This window comes from Amblyomma americanum, chromosome 7, assembly GCF_052857255.1.
Source record: "Amblyomma americanum isolate KBUSLIRL-KWMA chromosome 7, ASM5285725v1, whole genome shotgun sequence".
Taxonomy (NCBI): domain Eukaryota; kingdom Metazoa; phylum Arthropoda; class Arachnida; order Ixodida; family Ixodidae; genus Amblyomma; species Amblyomma americanum.
In genome coordinates this window covers 128,933,063-128,958,896 of record NC_135503.1, presented here as the reverse complement: position 1 = coordinate 128,958,896, position 25,834 = coordinate 128,933,063, and the positions used below count along the sequence as shown (strand labels likewise).

Sequence of the window (25,834 nt, the reverse complement as noted above, 5' to 3'; positions counted from 1 at the left end):
TTGCCGCAGGTTGCCGCTGAACTCTATGGTGGCCTTATGCCTCTGCTAACAACAGGCGAAATCAAGGAGGAGTTAGACTCCATGAAACGAGGCTCAGCGCATGGGCCAGCTGACCTTCCTGTGGAGTTCTATTCACAATTCTGGCATATTGTAGGCCCCATTTTCTCGGAAGTGTTAAAAATCTGCTTCACTCAGCATGTGTTTTCTGAATCATTTAAAAGAGGCCGCGTTGTTCTTATTTCTAAAAAGTCTTCTTTGTCGACATATCCGGCAGATTGGCGTCCTATCACCCCAGTAAATTCAGATTACAAAATATTAGCAAAATTAATCGTTCGTCGTCTACGGGCTCTCCTCCCGTGCCTCATTTCCTGCCACAAGGTTTGCTCCATCCCGGGTCGGTAAATACATAGTTTGTCTTCTGTAACGTGATATATCCTAGAGTATACAATCCGGCGGCGCGCACAGGGTCTTCTTGTTTCCCTCGATCAAGAGAAGGCGTTCGACTTTTAGGGCATGAGTATATTTACGGTAAAATGGATGCTTTCTCTTTCCCGCCTTTTTTTGTGCTTCTCATTGCAGAGATACAGGGATATTTCAAGCACTCTGTTACTCGATGGCCGGAAAAGTACCGCATTTGGTGTTGGCCTCGGCGTCCGTCAACGTTGTGCGCTCTGCCCTCTTTTGTTTGTCTCAGCATTAGAGCCTTTCCTCTTAGCAGTCAATCTCCTCTCTCTTATTATAGGCAGGCAGTGACGCAGTGCGCGTCACCGCTTATGCAATGACATCACTCTACTTAGCTGATGAACGCAGCCTGCTCGAAGGTTTAAACGTTTTTCGTGAGTACGCCTCCTTGTCGGGGGCTGCTCTTAATTATTCGAAGAGTCATTGCATTTTTGTGGGGTCTCCTCAGAGACGTATTACATGTGCGATACCTTTGCAGTGGTGTACGCAGATGCGCATTTTAGGCGTGACCTACGAGTGGGCTGGAATACGGGATGGTGTATGGTCTTAGGTCGTAGAAGGCATTACGGCGTGTGTGCGGAGGGCGCAGACATTTATTTATTTATTTATTTATTATATATTTATTTATTTTACAATACTGCCGCTCTCAGCCGAGAGCCTAGCAGAAGGGCATAAAAAATGATTTCTTGTACGCGTACAAGTATACGTGTGAGTGACACAAATCACGAAGAAACAACGTAATTCACCAAAATACAAGCGACAAGGTAATAGAAGCATACAATAGAAAACAACGTAGTATGTAATGACAACAACTGTGCGCGTCATAGTCATAAGCAAAAACGAGGAAGTTTAAAGAAGCAGCTGCATTTCAATTCTACTTATTGAGAGTGCCACCTAAAATAGAATCGCGAACAAACATTAGATCTTAATAATCTTTTGTGATTAACTCTAACTGTGAAACAAACTACCCGGATAATGAATTTGTTGTTGTTAATTATGAGCTAAGTTCATTCCATTCTCTGATCACGCGAGGAAAAAATGAGTTCCTGAATGTGTCGTTAGAGAAAGAATACTCAGGTAGCGTATGCTCGTGTTGATGCCGTGTTTTTCTAGCTTGCGAATACGAAATGTACTGGGTGGTATCCATTTTATACTGACAATGCAGAATTTGAAAAAGGAACTTAAGTCGAGCTTGTTTTGCTCTCGTCAATAGTGTGTTAAGGCCTCAACAAGCTGAGAGACGCGAGGGTGAGTCAGTAGGACGGTATTTGCTGTGAATGAACCTTACGGCTTTTCCTTGTACGCCTTCAAGTTTAGCTATGTTAGTTGCTGTGTAAGGAAACCAAACTTTGTTAGCGTACTCTAAAATAGGACTCACAAATGTTTTGTACGCCAGAAGTTTGATATTCATTGGAGCGAGATTCAGGCATCTTTTTAGATAAAATAGCTTTCGCAATGCAGTAGATGTAATATTAGTTATGTGTGTTTCCCATTTGAGGTTAGATGTAAATGTTATGCCTAAGTGTTTATGTTGATCGACCTTCGAAAGAGGCATGTTATTAACGGTATAGGGGAAGTGAGATGGCTGTTTTTTTCTTGTTATCGTCATTGACACTGATTTATTTACATTAATTGACGTTTGCCACTTGGAGCACCACTCGGCTAGCGTGTTAAGAGAACCAGAAAGAGCAAGATGGTCGTCATGGCTGTTAATTTCTTTATATATCACACGGTCATCAGCAAAGAGTTTAATTTTGCACCCTATATTATCGGTTATATCATTAATAAATATAATAAATAGCAGTGGCTCAAGAACTGAGCCTTGTGGTACTCCAGATATGACAGGTACAATATCAGATGGCGTATGATCGAACAAAACAAGCTGAGAGCGGTTTGTTAAAAAATCTGTAATCCAAGCGGAAACTTCTCCCTTTCCGATAGCTTGTTCCAGTTTTGCGATGAGCTTGACGTGACTTACGCAATCAAAGGCTTTAGAAACATCAAGTAATATCATGTCAATTTGAGAACGATTATTAACACAAAAAGCAAGGTCATGAACTACCTCTGTTAGTTTAGTGATGGTTGATAAGCCTGATCGAAAACCATGCTGGTGGGGCGAGAGTAAATTTTCGCGTTCTAGAAAGACTGTTATATGTTTTAAAATGATATGCTCTAGTATTTTTCATGAAGTGCTGGTGAGCGATATAGGTCTGAAATTAGCAACATTATTTTTGTCTCCTGTCTTGTGGATCGGCACTATTTTAGCCTTTTTCTAATCATGTGGCCATGTGGCAGATTAGCAGTTGATAGTGACTTGCGAAAAATCTGTCCTAGATACCTACTGCACCACTCAGCGTATTTTTTTTAGGAATTCTTTTGGAATTTCGTCGGGACCGTTTGCTTTCTTAGGGTCAATGTTGCGGAGAAGATTGTGAATTCCGGCGTCTGTTATTGTTAAGGGATCAAGCACCGAGGCACGGGGTGGCGGTAGAGGGGGAAGTGAACCGTTGTCTTTCGTGAAGACTGACTGGAAGAAATTGTTGTATTGATTAGCCATTGTATTTTTTTCGTCTTTGGTTAGTTTGGTTGTCGTTGGCTGGGTAGTGCGCAGATGTTTCCAGAATCTTTGTGGACTGTTCCTCAAGAAGCTAGGTAGAGTTACAGTGTAGTAGTATTGTTTCGAATCGTTTAGTTTTCGCTTGAACTGCGATACCGCAGACTTTAACTTTAAAGTTGTGGATAATTATGGGCTTATCTTGTTAACCCTACGAAGCCGTTTTACGCGCCGTTTAGCATGAATGACGTCACGTGTGATCCATTGGTTCTTAAGCTGCTGTATTTTATTTATCATTGGGATGACATTTTTTTTTTTGACCTGCCTCTGCTTGAGAGGCGCTACCTGGTTCAGTCAGTCTTGATTGGTGCCGTCTGGTATCTTTGCCACACTGTTAAACCACCTGTAGCACCCTCTCTTGGGCGGCGCCGACAACCCGGCTAGCGCGCGCCACCCTGCGAAGAGAATAAAGACGGCACCTGGTCGTGGCTCGTGCAGCCACGGCTGGCAGTTCTGTTCTGGTGTCGGCTCGTAGCAGTGGTCTCGTTTCCTTCGCTCCTGAGGCGTTAAGCCTACATTAGTGACCAAGGACGAGCAATGACCGATCCCGCAACATCCACGCAGCACGATTCACGTCCGCAGGACGTCTCGTCGCTGCAGGTTCGCCTTCCACCTTTCTGGCCCCAGAACCCGCAAGTTTGGTTCCACCAGGTTGAGGCGCAATTTTGCCTAGCCCGCATCACGTCGGAGACGACGCGCTACTACCATGCTGCCTCAAGCCTGCCTCCTGACGTTGCCGGTGAGCCCTCCGACGTTCTCTCCGCCCCCATGGGTGCTACACCATATCAGCACCTAAAAGCCAAGGTGCTGGAGAGATTTATGCCGTCGGACCGCACCTGCCTCCAGCAGCTCCTTACCGGGGAAGACCTTGGCGACCGGCGACCCTCCCAGCTTCTGCGCCGCATGCAACAGCTTCTCGGGGAGCGCGACATCTCCAACCACTCAGCGTTGCTTCGAGAGCTTTTCCCCCAACGCCTTCCCCAGCCCATCCGCGTCCGCTGGAGCTTGCATCCTTCTAGCCTATTTTTGGGCCAATCATGTGACATATTGGTGCAGCCACGAGTGGCGCGGTTCCTGCTGCTGGTTCCGGCTGCTAGTCCTCGATTTTTCGGCTAGCAAAGAGGCCCGAGGTCGACACGACGTGGCTCAGCTACCCAGGCTGCGGGGCAGTGGCTAAGTACCTGGCGGTGTTGCTCTAGCTTGCTAAATTTCTCCTTTTTGTCTGTGCCTGTTTGCTCCTGTTCTTGGGTGATTGGGTGCGGGACGAAAGCTTAATGTCTACTTCTTCTCCTGGCCAGGGGTTTTCCCCTTGGTCGGCATCTCTACCTAAAGACCAGCTCCCATCGATCTCTTTTTCCGCAGCGGTGTTTCAAGCATTCCAGTCGCATTTGTGCTTTCCGATGGAGGCGCTATCCGACTGAACAACCCGGAGGCCGTGCAGGCGGCTCTTAGGTCAACATCGCAGCATTTCATGCACATTACCGACGTCTGGCAGTTCGGCAGGGGTGGCATTTTGTGCAGGTCGCCGGATAAAGCCTGTATTGAAGACCTGCTGAAGTGTACTTCATTCGCCAACCACCCGGTGAGCGCATTCATACCACCTCATCTAGCATGTTCCAAGGGCTTGGTCCGAGGGGTCGACTCTCGATTGAGCCCTGCGGAAACGCTTGAGAACCTCTCGCCTGCGGGAGTGATTGCTGTCCATCGCTGCAGCAGAATGGTTGACGGAGCAAAAATTCCAACGGAGTCCGTAATTGCCACATTTGCAGGAATATTTTGCCCGTCAGAGATTAAGGTGTGGCCATTGGTTTTTCGAGTAGATGCCTTTAACTCTCGGCCCCTTCAGTGTCAAAACTGCTGGCGATTTGGCCACAGCGGCAAAGCCTGCAAATCGGCCTTACGCTGCTGTGCCTGTGGGGAACGTCATTGCAGAGAGGAATGTCCTGAACAGCAAGAGAAATGTTGTTTGTGTAGCGGTGCTCACTCTGCTGATTCGCCTGACTGTCCTGCACGAGCACAAGAAGTTCAGGTGCTCGAGCTTATAGACAAGCGCAGATGCACGCGGAGAGAGGCTTTTGCCGCAGTCAAGGAGAGAACCTCAGCCTACTCAAGTGTGGCCGCCAAATGTCCACCCATAATGGATTCTAGTTGGTCCCAGGCTATTACAGCGGCAGTTGAGAAAGCTGTGGCAAATGCAATGGATCGCATTATGGAAACCGTGTCCACGTGCATTTCGCAGGTCATAGCTGCTCAGATGACCAATCTTCTGCAGGCTTCCACCGCTCCGTTCTTGTCTTCTTTGGCTTTGGAAGCTACCCCTCCTTCTGTAATTATCGATCCCGCTCCACAGGGCCAAAAACAATGTGAGCAACAAAAGACCTCTCAGGCCTCTCCTTCGCATAGCGTTATGGACGCATCCTCTATGGATTGTATGGATATGGAGTCTGATCTCCGCGCCCAGAAACGAAGTGGGTCTCCTCTGAATATTGCAGGTCCATCTTGCCCCCAGTCAAAGACAAAGAGAAGTAACGCAAGTCAAAACGCTAAGACCAGTATTCTAGAAAAGGCAGTCGCGGCTGCGGCACTTCCGCCAAGATAGGGTTCTTAAGTGTACTCCAGTGGAATTGTCGATCTATATTCTCAGCTTCAACAGATTTAAATTGCCTATGCACTCAGCTTCTACCGGATTTAATTGCTTTACAGGAAACATGGCTAACTTCAAATTTCAATTATCTCAAGGATTACCATCCGTTCCGGCTTGACCGGTCATCACGAGGGGGAGGGTTGTTAGTGCTCATATCTACAAAGTTTTGCCGCAGGGCATGCATTTCTTTTCAATATGCGGACAATGAATGTGAAATCCTTGCGGTTGACCTTAGTGTCCCAGGTCAACAGCCCTTTACGGTAGCTAATGCATATTTCCCTTCTGGTGTGCGTGACACTCGGCCCCTTGACTCACTCATGTCTAGTAGCCGATCTCAGGTTCTTTTACTTGGCGACTTCAATTCGCACCATGTGACTTGGGGGTTTAAAACAGATAGCTTTGGTTCTAGACTATTTGATTGGGCTTCTGGCAATAACTTGATCTGCAACAATTCCGGATTGCCTACGTTTGTCCGCAGTCAATGCCGTTCTGCCTTGGATTTAACTTTTCCCTCCCCAGGGGTCTCTGTTATGTCTTGGGCGCCTGTTGACTGTGCAACAAACAGTGATCATCAACCGATTAGTTTCAAGTTTGCGTGTAAATTAACTCTTCCTGAGCGACATCAGCGCACGTTAATAAATTACAATTGCTTTAAAGACACGCTAAAATCAGCCCTCCAAATCACTTCAGACACTCGCGCTCAGAGAAGTGCCGAAAGCAAGGCTGCACATCTATGCTCGGTACTGGACCATGCAAGGCAAAAGTCTGAATTTTTGCTTAAGAGCACAAAGGGTGCAATCGCGAACAATTGGTGGAATGCTGAGTGCACGCGTGAATATAGACGACGAAAAGCAGCTTGGAAGAAACTTCTCATCAATCAATGCCCAAAAAATTGGCTGGATTATAAGTATGTTGCAGCAACATTTAAGCGCACTGTCGCCCGTGCAAAGGAGGAGTATAATACAAATCATTATGATTTCCTTTCCCAATCAGGAAATAAACGAGCTTTATTTAATTTCCTGAGGCGCAACAAGGTGATTCCTCCGGCTACCAACATTGAATCCTTTGTTCAGTCCCCTGCTGACATCGCAAAGGCCTTACAGGATATTGCGTGTGGCCTAGAGCTTCGCTTTACATCTGCTTTACCTTCTCCTACTATATTCAGATGCACCTCAAGTGATTTCACTGAGGTCTCTATGCCTGAGCTGTCGCAAATTGTTCTGCGCTTATCCCCATTGGCTCCTGGCCCCGATAGGGTCACTTCATCTATGATCAAAATATTGTTCAATGAATCTCCTGCAGACCTGTTGGCTCTAATTAACCATTCTATTAAAGGTCCTTGGATACCGCATGAGTGGCGTCTTGCTGAAATAGTTCCATTGCTTAAAAAGCAAGGGGAGGGCTTAACTTTAGACAATATACGCCCTATTTCGTTAACATCGAACCTTGGGAAATTGGTGGAAAGGGTCCTTCTCAGCCGTGTCATGTCATTTCAGAAAATGCTGTATTGAATCCATGCCAAATTGGTTTCAGGCCGGGTTGTTCAATTTGGTGTGCTCATACTGACCTTGAGAGTCGTATTAAATTAGCTCGCAATAGAAAAAAGTTTGCTGCGCTTGTCACCTTGGATGTCAGTAAAGCATACGACAGCGTGGAGCACTCGACTCTATTACTAAGATTACAGGAACTCAACTTCCTAAGCTATTTTGTAGCCTGGATATCTGTTTTTTTGGAAAATAGAGCATTTTACTGCTCCCAAAATGGTGTTTCCTCAAGGAGATTTCCACAGACAAGAGGTGTTCCGCAAGGATCAGTTCTCTCACCTGTTCTTTTTAACATTTTTCTAAGCTCGATTCCATGCATTCAAAATGTGAAAACTTATGTGTACGCCGACGATATTGCATTTTTTGCATCAGCAAGTGACATTCACACTCTTTATCAAACCCTACAAAATTACCTCAATGTTCTTGACAACTGGTTAGGAAGAATTCATCTGTCCCTTAATGTGAAGAAATGCGCATTGTTAGTATTTCCAGTTTCTGTTCCAGTAAATATCTGCCTGGTCTATAGAAATAACATAATACCTCAAGTTCAGACGGTGATGTATCTCGGTGTAATATACGACCCTACTCTCTCCTGGCGGCCCCACATTGAGCAAGTTTCTGCAAAAGGAGTTCGGGCCATTGGCATCCTGCGCAGGCTTTGTAGTGCTAGGTCAGGCATGAGAAGGCATACGCTTCTGATGATTTATAAAATGTGCGTCCGCCCAATTTTGGAGTTCGGGTGTGTTTTATTCTCAGGAGTTCCTGCCTATAAACTTCGCCCTCTTGTGCTTTTGGAGCGTGAGGCGTTGCGCCTTTGTCTGGGGCTTCCAAAATATGTCGCCAATGCTGTTCTGCACCTTGAGGCGCGAATGCCTTCGTTATCAGCTAGGTTTCGCCTTTTAACAGTTCAAACATTTTTAAAATTGTGCGACTCACCTCTTCACGCTTCCAGTATAATATTTCTTAGTCAACCTTCCGCCTTTTTTAGTGCTGCCTGGTCTCGATTTCATACCCCGCAGATATGTTACGTGCAGTCCCTCCTTGATTGCATAAATATTAATTTCACAGATGTCCGCCAAATATTTAACAACTCCTCATCTGTCCAGATTGAATTCCATGATATTTTCCCATTGAATGCAAAGCTGCAGCCCTTCCCACTTCTTCAGGGTCTATTGCAGGACCACCTAAAGCCCTTTCCCTCTCATGTTCTTATTGCTACTGATGCCTCGCAGGATCGCGAAAAGGCAGGTGTGGGAATTTTTTCGCCTTCACTGGATTGGTCTTTTTCTCTCCGTCTTCCTGACTTCACTCCAATTTTTCTGGCTGAATTATTAGCAGTAATCTTAGCCTTACGAAAATTAGAATCTACAGTTTCCCAGGTCGTGGTTATGACAGACTCTCTGTCCATTTGCTCTTCCTTATCCTCACCCACTGACTCTCGGCCGTTACGCCTCTTTAAGTTCCTGATTCCGCTCTATCTAAATTCGGTAAGGTTGCTTTGGGTACCCGGTCACATGGGCTTTCACTTAAATGAGGTTACAGATTCCTTAGCAAGAGCCTCTCTCAGCGGCCCAATTGTTGCTGTCCTGCCATCATGTGCACATACAGCTGCGGTGAGGTTTCGCAGCTTCACAATATTTCAGGAATTTGTTGCCTCGGCTCTTACATCATCTCCCGAATATCAGCATCTTCTGCATCCTTGGAGTAGCAAAGACTGGCGCTCACGCAGACTAGAGGTCTCTTTCACGCGCTTGCGTTGCCGGGTTCCCCTTCTAAATTTCTACCTTCAAAGATCTGGCCTGGCAGCTTCCCCACTGTGCCCTTTTTGTGCCGAACCTGAGACAATAGATCACTTCCTGCTGTTCTGCCGCCGCTTTTCTCATTTGAGGAAGAGTATTTTGCAGATTCCATTTCATCAACTGGGGCTTGCCTGTGTCTTCCGCGGTTGTTCTTTCCATTGGCGCTTCTTTGCTTGGACGAAGCGACAGGAGTGTGCGCTCTGCTGTGCAAAATTTTCTTCAACAAACGCAGCGACTCCCATTCTAATTTCTTTTTCCCGCCCTCAATCAGTACGACATTGCAACATTACAGGCATTGTGTACTATTATGCACATTAAGCAATTGTCCCGTCTTTGATCTCCAAGTTAACTGGACCCCTTTCCTTCCTTTTCCCAATCTCTTAGACTACATACTATTACCACTCCTTTTCCCGTCAAAACTTTCCTGTATCCAGTAAGTAACCGCCTGTGTCTTGGCCACTCCCCCGTAGTGGGTATGTGCCAGCAACGTCTGAGGCCTTCCTTCCTTCCTTCCTCCAACGCCTTCCCCAGCCCATCCGCGTCGTCCTTGCGGCGGCCGGTGACGGCACCCTCGACCGCCTGGCTGAGCTCTCAGATAACGTTCATGAGGCCACCTCCCCGTCCGTCACTGCTGTTTTGCCGCCAAGAGACCCAGCGATTTCGCGCCTTGAGGCCCGTCTCGAGGAGCTTGCCGCCTCAGTCGCCGCACTCCGGAGCCGACCTCTGGAGACCCGCCCGTCTCGTCTTGATCATCGCGCTCTTTCGCGCTCACGTCAAGCTCGGAGTCCAGCCCTACATCTCTCTGCTGGTACCACAGGCGTTTTCGCCACCGGGCCACGAAGTGTACACCGCCCTGTTCGTGGCCGGGAAACGCCCGCCGGGATCACTAACGGCGGCGTGTGGTTTCCCCAGTCATTCGGGCCGCCTGTTCATGGTCACTGACAGCTTCTCCGGCACCCGGTTTCTTATCGACACGGGCGAGGAAATCAGCGTGGTTCCCCCGACTAAGGCAGATCGTTCCAAACCATCGGGACTGTCGCTCCGTGCTGCCAACGCCTCGTCTATACCCACGTATGGGCTACGATCTCTCACCCTTGACTTCGGCCTACGCCGCACTTTTTGATGGTCTTCGTCATCGCAGACGTGGTTCGCCCGATCATCAGCTCAGACTTCCTCTCCTACTTCGACTTAGACGTCAGCGTGCGGCATCGTCGCCTTACCGACGGTCTGACTCATCTCTCCATCTCGGGAGTCTCGTCCGACCTTGCCCCCATGGGCATTCGCACGCTGATACCTTCCTCTCAGTTCGAAAAAGTGTTGGCGGATTTCCCGGAGCTCACTAAGCCATGCAACCTCACTCAGGCGCCTAAACATACTGTGACACACCACATCGTCACCCGGGGTCCACCCGCAGCTGCTCGACCGCGCCGCTTGTTTGGAGACCGTCTAGCTATCGCCAAACGTGAGTTTGACCACATGCTGGAGCTCGGCATTATACGCCCGTCGTCCAGCGCGTGGGCGTCTCCGCTGCATCTAGTGCCCAAGCGTGATCCCGGTGACTGGCGTCCCTGCGGCGACTACCGGGCGTTGAATGCCAACACTGTCCACGAGAGCTATCCGCTGCCCCACATCCAGGACTTTACATCGCGCCCCGCCGGCTGCGCCATTTTTAGCAAAGTTGACCTGGTTAAGGCGTATCTCCAAATTCCCATTGAACCCGCCGACATACCTAAGACCGCCATCACGACGCCCTTTGGTTTTTTTTAGTACCTCTGGATGCCTTTTGGTCTACGCAATTCGGCTCAAACTTCCAGCGGTTCATGGCTGAGGTCACGCGGGGCCTACCGAGTGTATTCGCGTACCTTGACGAAGTCCTCATCGCCACCCCTACACCTCATGATCATGAGCAAGACCTACGTGCTTTGTTCAAGCGTCTGCAGCACTACGGCCTGGTTGTGAATGCCTCCAAGTGTGTTTTCGGTGCTTCTGAGCTCGAGTTTTTGGGTCATCACATATCCCCAGTGGGTATCCGAACTCTCGCGACCCACGTCCTGACCATCGAGAATTTTCCCCTGCCCACAACCCTGCGCCTCCTGCGACAATTCCTGGGGCTGGTGAATTTCTCCCGCCGCTTTATCCCGCACTGTGCAGAGCTACTTCGCCCGCTCACCGACCTCCTCCGGTCAACCGCTGGCCCGCCCTCCGCAATCTCTTTTTCATCAGAAGCCCAGGCCGCCTTTACTGCTGCGAAGCAAGCAGTCGCTAATGCCGTGCTTCTAGTCCATCCGCGCAACGACGCCTCTACGAGATTGATGGTGGATGCCTCCAGCGTGGCCATCGGAACCGTCTTACAGCAGTACATTAACTCCGAGTGGAGACCATTGTCTTTTTACTCTCGGAAGCTACTTCCTGCTGAGACCCGCTACAGCGTCTTCGGTCTTGAGCTCCTAGCCATCTACTCCGCTATCCAGCACTTTCGGCATTTTGTAGAAGGATGCAAGTTTCACGTGCTAACCGACCATAAACCGCTGGCATATGTGTTCCGGACCAACTCATCGAAGTACGTGTCACGTGAATTCCGTCAGCTCGCTTATATCTCGCAGTTTACTACCGACATCCGGCATGTGAAAGGTGCAGCCAACACCACCGCTGACGCCCTCTCTCGTATAGTCGCGGTAGACGCTCCACCTTCCATCATCGACTGGGCCGCATTCTCTTCTGCCCAGCAGAATGACGATGAGCTCGCGGCTTTTCGAGCGAACCCTCGTTCTCTCCGATTACGGCTTGTGCCCCATCCTTGCTCGCCTGAGCCCTTGTGGTGCGATGTTTCAACGGACTGTCCTCGCCCTTTTGTTCCGGCTTCACTACGTCGCCCTATCTTCCATTCTCTCCATGACATATGCCATCCAGGCATTCGGGCTACTCACCGCCCTCTCACCCAGCGCTATGTTTGGCCCGGAATCAACGCTGATGTACGTGCTTGGACGCGCCGGTGCCTACCCTGTCAGTCGACCAAGATCTGTCGACATACCAAGACGCCTTCCCAAGCCTTTCTACCCCCTGGCCGTCGTTTCGACCATGTTCATCTCGACATCGTTGGCCCTCTACCCATCTCTCGAGGCTACCGCTATATCTTGACCATAGTCGACCGCTTCACTCGCTGGCCGGAGGCAGTCCCCATTCTTGACATCACCGCAGAGACTGTTTCGCGCGCCTTCATTTCCGCGTGGGTATCTCGATTTGGTTGTCCTGGCCCTGTGACAACCGACCGTGGACGACAGTTTGAGTCCTCTCTGTTTGCTTCCCTTAATAATATTATCGGCGCCAGGCATTGCCGCACCACTCCATATCACCCGTGTGCTAACGGCATGGTGGAACGCCTTCACCGCCAATTGAAAGCCGCCCTCGCTGCCCGCCTCAATTGCGCCTCCTGGGTCGACTCCTTGCCCCTTGTGCAGCTTGGTCTAAGGGCCGTCATCCGAGAAGACTTACAGTGCTCAGCTACAGAGCACGTGTATGGAAGTGCTTTGCGTCTTCCAGGCGAATTTTTTACATCCCAGCAGCTTCCAGCCCAGCCCCAAGAATTCCTCCAACGCCTGCTGGACTGCGTTAAAGACCTCCGGCCTACTCCCCCACGTCCGTCCCGCCACCATACCATTTTCGTACACCCCGACCTGGCCACTTCGACCCACGTTTTTGTGCGCCGCGACGCTGTCCGAGCTCCACTCACACCGACTTACGACGGACCTTTCCGCGTTCTACGCCGCACCCCGAAAACCGCCACCATTCTCCAAAGCGGCCGCGAAGAGACCGTCAGTCTAGACCGCCTTAAACCGGCTTACATGGAGACCGCCCTGGAACGACTCCCAGCGCCGCCTGACCTAGTGCGAGTGCCATCGCCGGCCCTCCGTCCGTTTCGACTTCCAGTCTAGGCGGGGAGCCCTGTAGCACCCTCTCTTGGGCGGCGCCGACAACCCGGCTAGCGCGCGCCACCCTGCGAAGAGAATAAAGACGGCACCTGGTCGTGGCTCGTGCAGCCACGGCTGGCAGTTCTATTCTGGTGTCGTCTCGTAGCAGTGGTCTCGTTTCCTTCGCTCCTGAGGCGTTAAGCCTACACGCCCTTCCGTGTCATAAGGCGGGTGCAGACTGCAGTTTTTTCTTTTCTTTTGTCAGGCGGAACCGAGCTTGTGGCTTCTGCTGTTCTTGAACAACCACGGAAGAGAGGCGGTTTTTCCTTTCCAACTTTGTCGATCACGTCCTTGCTGTTAGCTTTGAAGGGCATTTTGTGTATCCTCTTTGGGGACGCGTCTCCGGCGCGAATCTTGACGCGGTAATATTTGGGCCCTTATTTGCGCTTTTTGGATCCCGCGGCCCCTGTTAATCATGAACCTCAGAGCAGCCTACCGCTTTCTGTGCTACGTCAGCGGCCTTTGCCAGGCATGTAAGAGCAGTAGCACCTGATGTCAACATCGGTGCCGACTGTGTGGTGGTCATTATGGGCTCACTGTTGTTGCCTGTTGTGCCGGCGGCTCGCCACTCACCGATGCGCCGCGTACAATCGGTGCGCTTAGCGTCGACACCTCTCCCAGACCATCTCCCAGACCTGTAGCTGCCTACTTGTGATTGGCTAGAGCGGTGGGGTGTGTTACTCTCCTGTACCTATCCGAATTGCCCGCTCCCGGAATCTAATCGCCACGCTACAGTCACCTGCTTGGTAGAGTGTCTTTTGGCGCGCGGTTCATGCGGGATTCATGGGCAGGTAATTTCGAGCTTTGTCTCCCACGGCCGCTTTCTAAGTGGCCATTTTGCTCGCCTGTTAATTGTTGCGGGGCCTTTTTGTTTTTGGCGCAGTCGATGCGCCGCGGTCGGTGGTGGCTTTCGACGCCGCGCTGTGTGGCCAACACTTTTCCGTCTTCAAAGAGAGCTGATCAGTTTCTTGTCGGAGGAACTCTTTTTCTTTGGGGAGGAAAAGTCTCTCCGGCAGTGGCCATGCCTATTCATTTCAACGATGACAACGATGATCACCTTGTTCTGGTTTTTATGCCAACTGGCGCTAAGGTATCCTTTTTTTCCTTTTTGTGTCAGGTTATTGCTGTTTCACTGTTCTGTCAATAGGTATGCTATCTCGTTTTACATCGCCCACGAGCAATTCCTGTTAGTTACTCATAGATGCTTATGTTACCTCTTTAATTGGCTCCCCTTACATGCTTAGCGTCATTTACACTTGCGAATGTCAATGTATCCGATAAGCTTGCCATGTGTCCATAAGCAAAAAACTTTTCTAATGAACTTGTGGTCTGTTTTGTGGAAAGAATCGCTTCAGTCTGCAGCTAGAAGGCGGAGCACACAAAACTATACAGCATAGCTTGCTATCGTTTCCGGAGTCTACGAGGACTTTTAGTGATGGGAATAAAACTCGATTAATACCTTCGGAGAGGCAACTGGACAACGATCGCAGTCCTCCTGGTGTAAAGTTGGCCGGAATTTTCGCAGAACCATTTATATCGTTATTTAGGAGTATATATCCATTCTTTATTTTCTGAACTAAGTCAACGTCCTGTTGTGCATTCCCTCTTGACATGCATGTTTGATGGTTATTTGCTTAATGACGCTTTGAACACGTATATTTTGATGCAATGCGCTGTATATTAAAATATGCCACAGGCATACCATGTGCTATACCGTTGTGTTACTGGGGGATTTTGTGCACAATAAAGCTCCTGTAGGGGGCGCGGACCCCTGTGAAGCCTATATAGGTTTTTGTCCCCACTCCTGCATCCTTGATGTGAAATTAAACCTGATTGATTGATTGATTGACTCATACGCATTTGTGTACTGGACATTAATTCGCTGATTCCACAAAACAGAGACGGTGTTGGAACTGAACTGCGAGATTGCGGTATGGGGTCTCTAAGGGTGGCATTTCGATTACTACTGGCGCAGGATGAAGGAACGTGTGGGTTCTATATCTGAATATTTCGATAATTAAGGCAACTGACTCGTCCAGTTAGAAGCCACTTGTAGTACAGGTACTAAACAGCCCAATGTGTTCTTATTTACTCGAATAGCGGCGTGCAAAACGGGTGGTTTCTTTACACCTGCTTGATATCGCATGGTGTCTGGGTTTTGCTTCCGCTTCAAATGACGTGCAGTGCGTCCATTTCATAAAGCCATGACAGTATCAGCAAAGTTGAGGTGAATGAGGTGCTCATTGGCGGTACCTCATGTTAATAAAACATGAGGCGCTGTTCAAACTTTTTCGCGACATTTATCTTGAGAAACCTAATGGCGATCAGAAACGTTTGCGTGCGCATCGATGCATATGCGACGTTCGGCTTGGGTATTCTATTTTACCCAAACTGTATCCCTGCTCAAACGAAGCACTGTTCATTACTTTCGACTGGGAAGAGCAAAGCTTCGCAACTGTAGGGAACACAGCCATCGGAATAAATAATTTTAGCAAGGCCGTTTGCGTATCCTACGGTGTATAATCCTAGGAGCACGTTACTTTTCCCTGCACCTGCATGACAGGTTCCTACAGTGAGGTGGCAAGCAGTCACGTCGTCCCCTAGGTTCTTGGTTCCCGCAATAATTCTGATTTTGCACACTGAGCACGAAGTTTTTGGCACATTACTGGCCCTTAAAATCGCACAGGGGTTGTACTTCTCTGTGCGGCGAAAGGGGAAATCAGCTCCGAGGACGACGGGGGTCTTCCTTGGAAATCGCACTTTGCGAGCCTTGATTATTGCCGCGTCCATCGCGGCCAGTTTTATCTCGTCCACCACCGTGTTGGTGTGGCTGGACACTACTAAGCTTACGAGTTCCACTTCATATGGCATCGCATTATTTCCAACCCTGTGGCTCTCGTGGCGTCGCGCATTTTCCTGCCCGTCATGTATGGACTCCTTGTGACTTCAGTATTCCAAGTAAGTTCACTGCAACTACTTGACCTCGAAGGAGGTAGCCTAATCAAAATCATAATGATAACGCCGTAATTTTCGGAAAAAAATCTTGGTAATCTTTCGGTAACTACCGATAACACTGGTAACTACCAAAAAAAAACTGCAAGAAAATTTTAAGCTGCGCCTAAAAGGGACCATGAAAGCTGATTTTGATTCTTACCATGCTTCACGTCAAATTACAATCCCCCGAATTTTTAAATAATTTGGTGTGGCAGATATCTTTAAAAGTAAATTTTTTCGTTTCTTTGGAAACAGCTACATGTTCCGGCAACTTTAATCGCTGACGTCACAATGGCTTAGCTGCCTGCGTAATCTGCGGAGCCTTGTTCACTTAGTTCAGGTGCTTCCATGCACGCTGTAGATAATGTTCACTCGAAAATTTTGTTTTAACTTATGGAAATAAAATGCATTCTCTGTGTTTGTTTTTTCGGAAGCCTTCAGCATAGTACGCGAGCTTAGTGATCCTTGGAAAAGTGTACTTGTTCGTAGCGTCGGTCCTCTGATTCCTCAGGAAACAGAAAACAATGTGTCGCTGCGGTAATATATTGTCACGGTGTTGGTGACAAGACAGGGACCCGGCAAGAGAGGGCTCGGCCGCACGTCCTTTGGTGGAAGAGACGGCGAAATTCAACGTGATTCAATCTGCGCGCCACCTGCGTAAACGTTGGATGGATGGATGGATGGATGGATGGATGGATGGATGGATGGATGGATGGATGGATGGATGGATGGATGGATGGATGGATGGATGGATGGATGGATGGATGGATGGATGGACGGACGGACGGACGGACGGACGGACGGACGGGTGGATGGATGGATGGATGGATGGATGGATGGATGGATGGATGGATGGATGGATGGATGGATGGATGGATGGATGGATGGATGGATGGATGGATGGATGGATGGATGGATGGATGGATGGATACGGCTGAACCCTTTAAATCTGGCGGTGGCTCAAGCCACCTAGCCATGACTTATGAAATGTTACACTTCTCGTGATTTAGCCACCAATCAGATAACCTTCGCTTGGTTACTTCTAACCGCTTACAATCTACTTTCCCTTCACTGTCCTTAAACCCCAATGCGTTTGATAAATCAGACCCGCTGCTTTCCACAGCAGGGTGAAGCCCTTTACAGAAAAGTATCAAGTGTTCAGCCGTTTCCTCCTCCCCTCCGCACGCAATGCACAACGTGTCTATCTCGTGGTACCTGACTCGATATGTCTTAGTCCGCAAAACTCCCGTCCTGGCCTCAAACAACGAAGAGATGCCCCTACAATTATCATAGATATTTTCTTTGGCAATTTCCTGCTTAAAGATCCTGTATGTTCCGAGTGCCGATTTCGTCAGCATCCTTGTTTTTCACAGAGCTCTCTCTGTTTCTTTAACCATTTTGTTAACCAATAATTGCTGATTTGCCCCCCTACTGCTGTCCAGATATTTGCTTGTCAATTTTCTAGTTCGCTTTCTCCATTTCTTATCAACATTCCTTATCTACAGGTATATGAAAACTTTCCTAGCGGCGGCTGCGTTTTTAAGGAGGAAAAACGCTAAGGCGCCCGTGTGCTTTACGATGTCAGTGCACGTTAAAGATCCCCAGGTGGTCGAAATTATTCCGGAGCCCTCCACTACGGCACCTATTCTTCCTTTCATCTTTCACTCCCTCCTTTATCCCTTCCCTTACGGCGCGGTTCAGGTGTCCAAAGATATATGAGACAGATACTGCGCCATTTCCTTTCCCCAAAAACCAATTATAACACTGATTTTCCCCCATTTTTCTCAATCGCTCCTCAAATGCTATCTTATTGCTAGCTTCTCTACTCTCGAACGACGCCCATCCCATATCACCCTGTAACCCCTGATTTCGTGTGTTGCCATGTGCTCCCAAAGGTAGCTTCCCCACGCCACGTTGTTTTATTTCTAACCTTGCCTGAACATCTGGTCTCATGCACAGGACCGCATTACCGAAAGTCAGGCTAGGAACCATCACCCCTTTCCAGATCCCTCTTACCACTTCGTACCTATTGTAATTCCACAGTGCCCTATTTTTCATGACAGCTGCAGTCCTACTAGCTTTATTCATTACATATTTTTCATGCTCTGCCAGATACTCAGCACCGTTATTTATTCACACCCCAATATACTTGTACTCATCCACTACTTCTAGCGTGAACTCCTGTATTCTATGCTCGCCGACCTCCTCGTTAAATATGATCACTGCAGATTTTTCCTTACTAAACTTGAAACCGAATCTATCTCCCTCTTACCACATATGTCTATCAACTTCTGTAAATCTTCCTGGTTGTCAGCCATTAGCACTATATCATCGGCGTATATTAGTCCCGGTGATGACTGTTTAATCAATTCTCCTTGCTTGAAGAAAGAAAGGTTGAAGCCTAGTCCGCTCCTCTCTAGCTTGGCCTCCAACCCTTGCAGATACAACATGAACAACGAAGGAGACAGAGGACATCCTTGCCTAAGCCCCCGCTGTATCGCTACAGGCTCTGATACATTTTCTCCCATTTTATGAGCACTCTGGTACCTTCAGATATATCTTCTAAAAGATTAATTACTCCCTTTTCGACATCCAATGTGTCCAGTATGTCCCACAGATAAACTTGATGTCCCACAGATACACTCATAAACGTCTTTTTTGCCTCAGCGCCACCTGGAATTCCTCCCCTCTTAAAAAAACGCGTGCAGAAGAGCGCGCGAACACAAGTACACTCAAGCATACAAGAAAGGCTCGAAGCATCTGGGGGGTCACCGTGCAAAATGCGGCTTCATGTGTAGAACATGGATGATTTCTGGACGGGGTAGTCGACGGCTTCTCTGCTGTGAAAGTGCCGCGTCCGGTAGCACCTCGTAATTAACGTCGCTGATGCGCCGCAAGACTTTATAAGGACCGAAATAGCGGCAAAGGAGTTTTTCGGGCGAGCCTCGCCGTCGAAGAGGTATCCATACCCAAACGTGGTCGCCGGGATTGTAGAAAACTTGTCTGTGCCGGAGGTTGTATCGGAGTGAGTCTTTATCTTGTTGCTGCGTGATGTGAATACGTGCTACCTGACGAGTCAGCTCGGCTTCGTGGGCAAACTTCTCAGCGTCAGCGGAAAGTTGGCCATCAGTTGCGCAAGGAAGCATTGCGTCAAGCATCGTCTGAACCTCCCTGCCGTAGAGGATTGGTTTGGTTTATGGGGGTTTAACGTCCCAAAGCGACTCCGGCTATGAGAGACGCCATAGTGAAGAGCTCTGGAAATTTCGACCACCTGGGGTTCTTTAACGTGCACTGACACCGCACAGCACACGGGCCTCTAAAATTTCGCCTCGATCGAAATTCGACCACCGCGGCCGAGATCGAACCCGCTTCTTTCGGGCCAGCAGCCGAGCGCCATAACCACTCAGCCACCGCGGCGGCTCCCTTCCGTAGAGGAGGAGGAACGGCGTGAAAGGGGTCGTCTCTTGAACTGCTGTGTTATAGGCGAAGTTCATGTAGGGAATGATCATGTTCCAAGTCCTTTGTTGCACATCGACATACATTGTCAGCATGTCCGCAATGGTCTTATTAAAGCCGCTCTGTCCGCCCATTTGCCTGCGGGTGGCAAGCAGTAGATTACGGTGGGTGGTACCGCTTAGCTTAAAAATTTCGGCCATCAGCTGGGAAGTAAAGGAGGTCCCTCGGTCGATAATGACGTAGGTCGGGGCGCCATGCCGAAGTACGATCTGATTCATGAAGAAATTCGCAACCTCGGACGCTGTGCCATGAGGGAAGACTTTGGCCTTGGTGTATCGAGTGAGGTAGTCTGTGGCAATGATGATGTACCGGTAGCCACCCGAGGACAAAGGGAAAGGGCTGAGAAGACCCATGATGACCTGATCGAATGGGACAAGTGGAGGTGGAGGTGAGCCCCGGAGGCTTGCCGGCTGGGGCCGGGGGCCTTACGGCGCTGACACTGCCGACAGCTCTGTAGATAGCGTTTAGGAGGGGAGGAATGCCAGGTGGCGTTTATGCAAAAAATGTGTTGACGATGGTGGCGGGCGGATTGAAGGACGTTGAAGTTCGTCGTCTCTCCCACCGAAGGACGTGCTGCCGAGCCCTATCTTGCCGGGTCCTTGTCTCACCAACACCGTGACAATATACACTCAGAGGCTTGATGTTTGTATGTTATGGTAGTGGCGCCTTTAGGAGGCAAGTTATCCCGCATCCCAGGCCTCGCATGTCATCGGCCCGATAGTGGAAACGCGTTGGCGAACCATGGTCCTACCACGGCGACCACGGTAATGTTACGTGGTCACTGTTGGCAATGCGCAACCAATAATGGCGAAGCCTTTCGAGAACACCAGAGTGGGTGACGGAACACACACGGCTTAATGACATCCTAGTAGAAAAACATGGAACGAAATAGGCTTGGACAGGGCATGTAATGCGAAGGCAAGATAACCGCTGGTCTTTAGGGGAACGAAGTGCATTCTAAGTGAAGGCAAGTGTAGCAGGGGGCGGCAGAATGTTAGGTGGGCGGATGAGATTAAGAAGTTTGCGGGCATACAGTAGGCGCAGCTAGTAAATGACAGTGTTATTGGCAGAGACATGGGAGAGGCATTTGCCCTGCAGTGGGAGTAGTCAGGCTGACGATGATGATGATTGCCCTGACTGTTTGGATGACTTCCAAACAATGTATACGCATCGGACAGCGCTGCACAATATTGTGCCACTGGTTGCAATGGGTAACCAGCGTACCACACATCTTGGGGGCTGCGTTGGTTAGTATTGTCCCACCAGTAACGAGCGCTTATAAAAAATGTGTATATCCTGGAATATGTTCACAATATCCTGCATGTTGCGATGGGCCGCAAAAAACTGCACACATCCCAGCATACGTTGGTTGATGTTGTCCCACCAATTTTGATGGCTCGTTGGCACTGAGCACTGCACTAATTGGCCTGTGCGCCTTATCTCGCGCGAGCCACGTATTGTAAAATTCTATTTCACAAACCGTGCAAACTAGAATTTGCTTCGACAGCAGTGCCTACAAAGAGAGAAAAAAAATGCCGCCACCATCTGGAAGACGATGAAGTAGCGAGCATTAGCTCTTTGGTTTACTAGACGAAGAAAGCGAATAAGAACGCACCGCTCGTCACCAAAAACGGAATGTAATACCGCTTGAAACGGGTTGGATTGCCATCATGTTCGGCTGCGCGTGCACGCACGGCGCCTAGCGCCATCTCTCAGTGAAATTACGATGCACGTCTACCCGTTGTCGAGTTACACCCCTTCAATATACGTTCTAAACGGAATTTGCTTCGGTTGGGGGGGGGGGGGGGGGGATGGATCACGGTGGGCTTAAAATTCGACTTGCGGTGCGATATGGTAACACTTCAATTAGTAGTCATCATGATCATCATCAGCCTGACTACACCAACTGCAGGGCAAAGGCCTCTCCCTTGTCTCTCCAATTAACCCTGTCCTTTGCTAGCTGCGCCCACCCTATGCCTGCAAACTTCCTAATCTGATCCGCCCACCTAACCTTCTGCCGCCCCCTGCTACGCTTGCATTCTCCTGGAATCCACTCCGTTATCCTTAAGGACCAGCTGCTATCTTGCCTTCGCAGTACATGCCCTGCCCAAGACCATTTCTTCCTCTTGATTTCGACTGGGATGTCATTAACACGCGTTTGTTTCCTCTCCCACTCTGCCCGCTGCTAGTCTCTTAACGTTACACCTATCATTTTCCTTTCCATGGCTCGCTGTGCTGCCCTTAACTTAAGCTGAACTCTTTTCGTTAGCCTCCACGTTTCTGCCCCGTAGGTGAGTACCGGTAAGATGCAGCTGTTGTACACTTTTCTCTTGAGGGATATTGGTAACCTGCTATTCATCATCCAAGAGAATCTGCCATATGCGCTCCACCACACCCTTATCCTTATAGTTATTTTCCTCTCATGACCCAGATCAGCTGTCACTACCTGCCCTAAGCAGACGTACTACTTTACCGCTTCCAGCACCTCGTTGCAAATTGTGAACAGCTGTTCCCTTGCTAGACTGTTCAACATTACTTTGATTTTCTGCATGTTAATATTAAGACCCACCGTGCTGCTCTGTCTAACTCATTGATCATGATTTGCAGTTTATCTCTTGAGTGACTTAGCAAGGCAATGTCATTGGCGAATCGCAGCTTATTTAGGTATTCTCTGTTAACTCTTATCCCCAACTGTTCCGAATTCAGCCCTCGGAATACCTCGTTTAACATGCGGTGAATAGCAATTAGTAGTGCATGTATACAATGTTTACCTATTATTTAATTGTGGTTTTATTTATATAGCACAACCCATAGGGTTTTATTTCCATACCATATTCAGTACACAATTGTCCCCTGATGTGTGCCCCTTGTTGTCGGATATATATAGCGGAAGGAATGTGTACATACACAGCGGTCCCGTAACGGGACAGTTTTCCTACCCGCTATAGAGTATTTTTTGGTGAGGAGGGAAAGAGATGGGAGGGCACAAACAATTGAAATGGCCGCCATCTTGGATTCGAGAACACGAAAGTACCGCGTCTATTCGTTACCCACCCGTCACGGTGGCTCAGTGGTTAAGGCGCTCGGCTACTGATCCGGAGTTCCCGGGCCCGAACCCGACCGCGGCGGCTGCGTTTTTATGGAGGCAAAACGCTAAGGCGCCCGTGTGCTCTGCGATGTCAGCGCACGTTAAAGACCCCCAGGTGGTTGAAATTATTCCGGAGCCCTCCACTACGGCACCTCTTTTTTCCTTTCATTTTTCACTCCCTCCTTTATCCCTTTCCTTAAGGCCCGGTTCGGGTGTCCAACGATATATGAGACAGACACTACCCCATTTCCTTTCCTAAAAACCAATTATTATTATTATTATTATTATTATTATTATTATTATTATTATTATTATTATTATTATTATTATTATGCAATTTCGTCCCCTGACGTCATACGCACATAGTTCCACCTCTATCCACTATATTGGATGGTGATGTCATCATTGGCACGCGGCAGGCGGTTGTTACTACACTGCTATTCTAGATGTCGCTACAAGTCTCAATGCGAGATGTGCTGTATCCTAGTTGCTGCCACAGGTGGCGATGTGATCTCAGTGTGGCAGGAAACCCCACGATTTCTCGCAACGTAATGAGTAGTTGCTGCCACAGATGGCGCTGTGATCGCAGAAGTTGATAGACATTTGTGGTACAGAGGGAGATAGATTAGGATTCAAGTTTAGTAAGGAAAAATCTGCAGTCATGATATTTATTGATGAGGGCGGCGAGCATAGAATACAGGAGTTCACGCTAGAAGTAGTGGATGAGTACAAGTATATTGGGGTGTGAATAAATTACGGTGCTGAGTATCTGGCAGAGCATGAAAAATATGTAATGAATAAAGCTAGTAGGAATGCAGCTGTCATGAAAAATAGGGCACTGTGGAATTACAATAGGTACGAAGTGGTAAGAGGGATCTGGAAAGGGGTGATGGTTCTTAGCCTGACTTTCCGCAATGCGGTCCAGTGCATGAGACGTGATGTTCAATCAAGGTTAGGAATCAAACAACGCGGCTTAGGGAGGCTAGCTTTGGGAGCACATGACAATACACCAAATCAGGGGGTACAGGGTGATATGGGATGGGCGTCGTTCTAGAGCAGAGAAGCTAGCAGTAAGTTAGCATTTGAGGAGTGATTGAGAAAAATGGGGGAAAACCAGTAAGCTAGGAAAATTTTCAGATACCTGTACATAAGGAATGTTGACACGAAATCGAGAAAGCGAACTAGAAAATTGACAAGCAAATATCTGGACAGCAGTAGGGGGGGCAAATCAGCAATTATTGGTTAACAAAATGGTTAAAGAAACAGATAGAGCTCTGTGGAAAACAGGGATCCTGACGAAATCGGAGCTGCGAATATACAGGATGTTTCAGCAGGAAATTTCCAAAGAAATTATCTATGATAATTGTAGAGGAAGCTCTTTGTTGTTTAGGCCAGGACGGGAGTTTGGCGCACTAAGGCATATACAATCAGGTACCGCGAGATAGACACGTTGTGCGTTGCGTGCGGAGAGGAGGAGGAAACGGCTGAACACTTGATACTTTTCTGTAAAGGGCTTCACCCTACAGTGGAAAGCAGCGCGGATGAGTTATACGAAGCATTTGGGTTTAAAAAAAGTCAAGGAAAAGTAGATTTTAAGCGGATAGAAGTAACCAAGCGAAGGTTACCTGATTGGTGGCTAAAATCGAGACAAGAGTAAAATTTCACAAGTCATGGCTAGGTGGCATGAACCGCCGCCTGATATAAAGGGTTCAGCCTTATCCATCCATGGATCGTTAGCAGACCCCACGAAGTCTCGAAACGTGATGAGTAAGAGCTAAAGCTCTTTAGTACGGCTGCAAATTCACCTTTCAGTTTTATCGATAGAGCGATATGATCCATGTGCAGAGCGAGCTCACAAAGTAAACAGAATGGAAAAAGCTAAGGTGGAAAACAGACCTCTGTATATAGCCTTTCTTGACCTTAGTGGTGCATACGACAACTTGTTCTGCGAACTCCTGTGGAACATATCAAAAGATGGAAGTATCGCTAATGAGGTAATTGATTTTTACAGGAAATATATCAAGGAAATAAAGTTGAAATATCATGGGAAGGGATTAAGTGTACGAGAACTGCCGCGGTACACAAGGGTTCAAGGCAAGGTTGTTCTCTTTCACCGCTGCTGTTCATGCTTGATATAATGAAGATGGAAAGAAGGCTACAAGGAAGCAATCTAGGTTATAATCTGCCGCACAGATTAGGAAGAAAGGTCGCTGAGCAACGACTACCGTGTTTAATGCATGCGGAAGATATTTTACGGTTAGCAGATAGACCGGAAGATCAGCAAACTCGGGATAATTGATGTGGAGATGAAGGCGACATTCTATGCTTCAGTTTTAGCGCAACTACGTAAGGTGTGATGTTTTAAACGATACAACTGATACAATGCAAGGCCATGAAATACCCCGAGTGGCCGAATACAAATATCTCTGGGTGTGGGTGAACGAAGGGCAGATGTACACGGAAATGCAAGAACCGTCTTTTATAGCAAAAGGACGAAGAGATACCAGGGTAATGAAACATAGGGCATTTTGGTACAACATGTGTGAAGTACTGAGAGGTATTTGGAAAATAATAATGGTGCATGGGCTTACTTTCGGGAATGCGGTTCTGTGCTTAAGAGCAGAAGTTCAGTCAAGATTAGGAGTAAATCGGAGAGCTATTGGAAGATTAGCACTAGGTACCCACAGGAAAACCACAAATCAAGCAGTACAGGGAGATATGGGCTGGGTATCGTTTGTAGCACGGGAAGATCAGAGAAAAATACTATATGAAGAACGCCTGAGGAAATTGGATGATAAGCGGTGGGCAGCTAAGGTATTTAAGTACCTCTACAGAAAGAGCGTTGACTAACAATGGAGGAAAAGAACTAGGAAACTAACGAGTAAGTATGCCGGACACGAGGACGGAAAAAGAAAGAGCATTAAACGACAATTTAAAAACACGGAAGGTAAAAATTGGATGAATTAAATGGAAAAGAAGCATAATAAGAAAATAGACCGATATTGGAAAAGGCAGATCAGGAAACAAGCGTTCTATGATAACTCAAGAGGCAGTGACCTACTCTTTGAGGCTAGGTCAGGGTGTCTTACAGCGCACCCCTACAAAAAGAAATTTAACGTAACAGATGACACATGTGCTACGTGCGGTAAATCTGTAGGAAAAATAGTACACCTCATAATCAAATGTGATGGTATCTATCCAGGTG

The 25,834-nt window shown here is 48.2% G+C and overlaps 2 protein-coding genes across 2 annotated transcripts in view; one reads left to right on the top strand and one right to left on the bottom strand.

Annotated features, from left to right (window-relative positions):
• The window catches only part of LOC144098049 (RNA transcription, translation and transport factor protein), a gene marked incomplete at its 5' end in the record, with an annotated part of 363,795 nt that extends 360,620 nt beyond the window's left edge, over positions 1-3,175 (bottom strand). Inside the window, one exon of the mRNA XM_077630610.1 lies at positions 3,157-3,175. Within this exon, the coding sequence (XP_077486736.1) occupies positions 3,157-3,175 (19 nt within the window). The remainder of the gene's footprint in view (positions 1-3,156) is intronic.
• Positions 3,176-3,256: 81 nt separating this feature from the next.
• Positions 3,257-25,834, top strand: part of LOC144098048 (uncharacterized) — a 63,124-nt gene continuing 40,546 nt past the window's right edge. Inside the window, exons 1-2 of the mRNA XM_077630609.1 lie at positions 3,257-3,270; positions 4,439-5,402. Of these exons, the coding sequence (XP_077486735.1) occupies positions 3,257-3,270; positions 4,439-5,402 (978 nt within the window). The remainder of the gene's footprint in view (positions 3,271-4,438; positions 5,403-25,834) is intronic.